This window comes from Theobroma umbraticum, unplaced genomic scaffold (assembly GCF_002168275.2).
Source record: "Theobroma umbraticum cultivar Fairchild unplaced genomic scaffold, ASM216827v3 scaffold_55.0, whole genome shotgun sequence".
Lineage (NCBI taxonomy): Eukaryota > Viridiplantae > Streptophyta > Magnoliopsida > Malvales > Malvaceae > Theobroma > Theobroma umbraticum.
Genome location: NW_018397270.1, coordinates 3148207 through 3151366, shown reverse-complemented (window position 1 = coordinate 3151366; position 3160 = coordinate 3148207). Strand labels below are relative to the sequence as shown.

Below are 3160 nucleotides of genomic sequence, written 5' to 3'. Positions count from 1 at the left end.
CCTTGACCCACAATAAAATTAGACAACACTTGAAGATTTGTTAATTTTCCAATACCACTTGGCATTTCCTTTATTGAATTTGCACCGGTCATATCAAGATGACATAAGTTGTCTAAAATTCCTATTTTTAAGGGTAATTTTTCAAAATTTTCACAAAACCTTAATAAAAGAGTCTCCAAATTATAAAGAGTGTACATTGAATCAGGAAGACTTTTTATTTTGGTATAAGAGAAATCTAGATAGCGTAAATGCTTCAAATTTCCAATAGAAGAAGGAATTTCAGTGATGCAGTACCTTTTCAAAGAGAGCACCCTTAAGCATTTCAATGCTGGCAATAAATCATTGAGAATGTTATTGCTTAAGAAACATCTCCAATCTTGCGTCGTTTCAAAAGGTAGGAAGGTTCGTAGAGACTTTGCTTCAAAAAAGGTTTCAAACTTTTTGATTCCGTCATAACTACCAATGATATAAGAGGAGTGGCGAGTTCGATTAATTGGACCTTTCATATCATCATGCCTTTCCCTTTTAAAATATATATCTCCAGCAACGAATTGAGCTAGATCATTAATTAGGTCATGCATTACAAATTGGGATTCACTCTTGTTAGATGCTTGAAAAAATGACCTTGATACTAGTTCTTCAAAATACTTGCTACCCAAATCTTGAATTTTCCTTTTAGTGTCTGCTCCATTTAGAAAACCTTCTGCCATCCATAATAAAACTATCTCCTCCTCCTTAAATTCATAATCTTTAGGGACTAAAGAGCAATAAGCAAAACACTGCTTTAATTGCGAAGGAAGATAATAGTAACTCAACCATAGAGCTGGAGTCATGTCACTTATCTCTTCAGGCAGATTCCAGATATCACTCTCTAATATATCTTTCCATGCATTAGGATTCACCTTGGTGCGCAATAGTCCTCCGATAGTTTTAATTGCCAAAGGCAAGCCACCGCACTTCTTCACAATCTCCAAGCCAATCTCTTTCAAGTCTGGATGCATGGTAAAATCCCCTCTTTCTAATGCATGATGAGCAAGCATAAAAAGAGAATCATCATTTGATAAGCTTTGCAACGAGTAATCTGCAACACTTCTCATAATTGATGAAACATTAAAACTACGTGTTGTTACGATTATTTTGCTTCCTGGAATCCCTGCATCAAAAGGAGATCGAAGCTTTGTCCAATCATCGTAGTTCTCATTCCAAACGTCATCCAAAACAAGTAAGAATTTCTTGCTCGACAACTTCTCTTTTAGCTTGACTTGAAGTAAATTCAAGTCATTTATATCACAAGATTCAGAAGTGACTGATTGTAGAACTATTTTCGTTACCTTAGCAACATCAAATTCATTAGAAACACAAACCCATGCTTTGAGATCAAAATAACCTGTTATCCTGCTATCATTGTAAACAAGCTGAGCAAGGGTTGTCTTGCCAATCCCTCCCATGCCAACGATGGGAATCACACAAACTCCAGCATCAATGCGACCGTCCCTCAGAAGCAAATCAAGTATTGCCTCCTTGTCTTTGTCCCTGCCTCGTACAGTAGCTTCATTCACCAGAGAAGTGCTTGGCTTGCTTCTTGGTAGTGTCATGGGCCTTCCAACATCATTCACTAGTTGCAAGTTAATCTTTCGTGTTGCTAAATCTTCCAATCTTCCTGTAATCTCTTTAATCTCGGACATCATCTTAGAGTTAAACATGATTGAACTTGGATGTAAACTAGTAAGAAATTTTTGTGCCTTACTAGTGCTGGCCTGATGTGCTTTCATCAACTTACGCCCCAAAGCTTGAGTGGCAAACTCGTCCAAGATGTCATCCACGTCATAAGCCAAGTCTTGGAGGTCAGCCAGCCAATTCTTGACAGGCTGGTTCTTCAGTTTCTTCTCCTCTGCATCAGCAAGAACGGCATGGATATCCCGCAATTTAGTTTCCCAGGTCATAATCTCGTTGCGAACCTGCTTCTCAGTGACAAAGTTGAAGCCGGAAGAGGAAAACTTTGCAAACAACGAGTCAAAGAAAGCAGAGAGAGCAGCGTCTGCAATGAAAGCCATGATCAATATGCTTGAGAAAGGAGTTACGAGATTTGAAGTAGAGAGAAAATCCAAGAGTAGGATATTGAAGTAGAAGAAATTTGTGTGGTTATTGGGGTTCGTGAATCAGAGAGAATTAAATAAATTTCAAAATTTATTTCTGAATTTAAGTTTAGTCTTCAAGAGACATGTGCATAGAACCAGTTGAAACTTTGAAAAATGAGATTCCCTAGGGTTTAGCAAAAGAGACATGTGCACACAACCATATAAAATTTTGGGTTGATGGAGGACTAAATATGCCTGATAGATGTGATGGCTCGACATATATAATTCAAAGTAATGTATTATAGTAAGAAAGAGTGATGTGGTTTATTTTTGTTGTCCTTTGGTAGGAATAAAATAAGGTGCCTAAGGACCAGAGCAGTTAATAATGGCAGACAAAGGGATGATAAATGTTGAATTCTTTCACAAAAGTCACATGAATTATTACAACATAATATTATTATATTTTAAACTAATGATCTCGTGAACTTGAGTCTGAAAGTAATAAAGGATACGTTTACCGGTATGGGATTCTGGATTTATTTATGTTGGCATTCGGGTCTGCATGTATAGAGACTTCAATTTTTCATACATCAGTCACCATCAAGTGCACTTTCCATGACTATGAGAAATGTCTCATATAGAACAAAAACATTCTTCAAATTTTTGTATGAAGATCGACAAGAGATATAAATCACCATAGGTGAAATTCACCTTAGTCATGAATTTGTAGGAGATTTCAGCAACATTCAAAATTAACTCTTCATATCTTGAAAAATAGGTAAAACTCAGCTGGTCAGGATTGGAAAAAAAATATTAAGCTATGAAATTTCTAGGGGATTAGAACCAATTTTTCAACAATATTAAAGACTTAATGTTGAATTTTACTAACATACTTCAATTTCATTGAATTTGATTACTATATTACTTTTAATTTCTAGGGGATTCCACTCCTTCAACTCTAGCATATCTTGGAATTGAAGAATCTATAATGATGGAAATGCATTTGTTCAATTCTCTTCATAGAACTCCACACCCACCGTATCGAATATATTTCTTTGACATCACTCCTCAAGGTTAATCAG

General features: G+C 36.0%; 1 protein-coding gene across 1 annotated transcript in view; it reads right to left on the bottom strand.

Annotated features, from left to right (window-relative positions):
* LOC110426409 (putative disease resistance RPP13-like protein 1) overlaps nt 1-2275 on the bottom strand; it is a gene marked incomplete at its 3' end in the record, with an annotated part of 3622 nt that extends 1347 nt beyond the window's left edge. The window contains 1 exon segment of the mRNA XM_089785288.1: nt 8-2275. Coding sequence (XP_089641414.1) covers nt 8-2054 — 2047 coding nt within the window.
* Nucleotides 2276-3160: the final 885 nt, after the last annotated feature.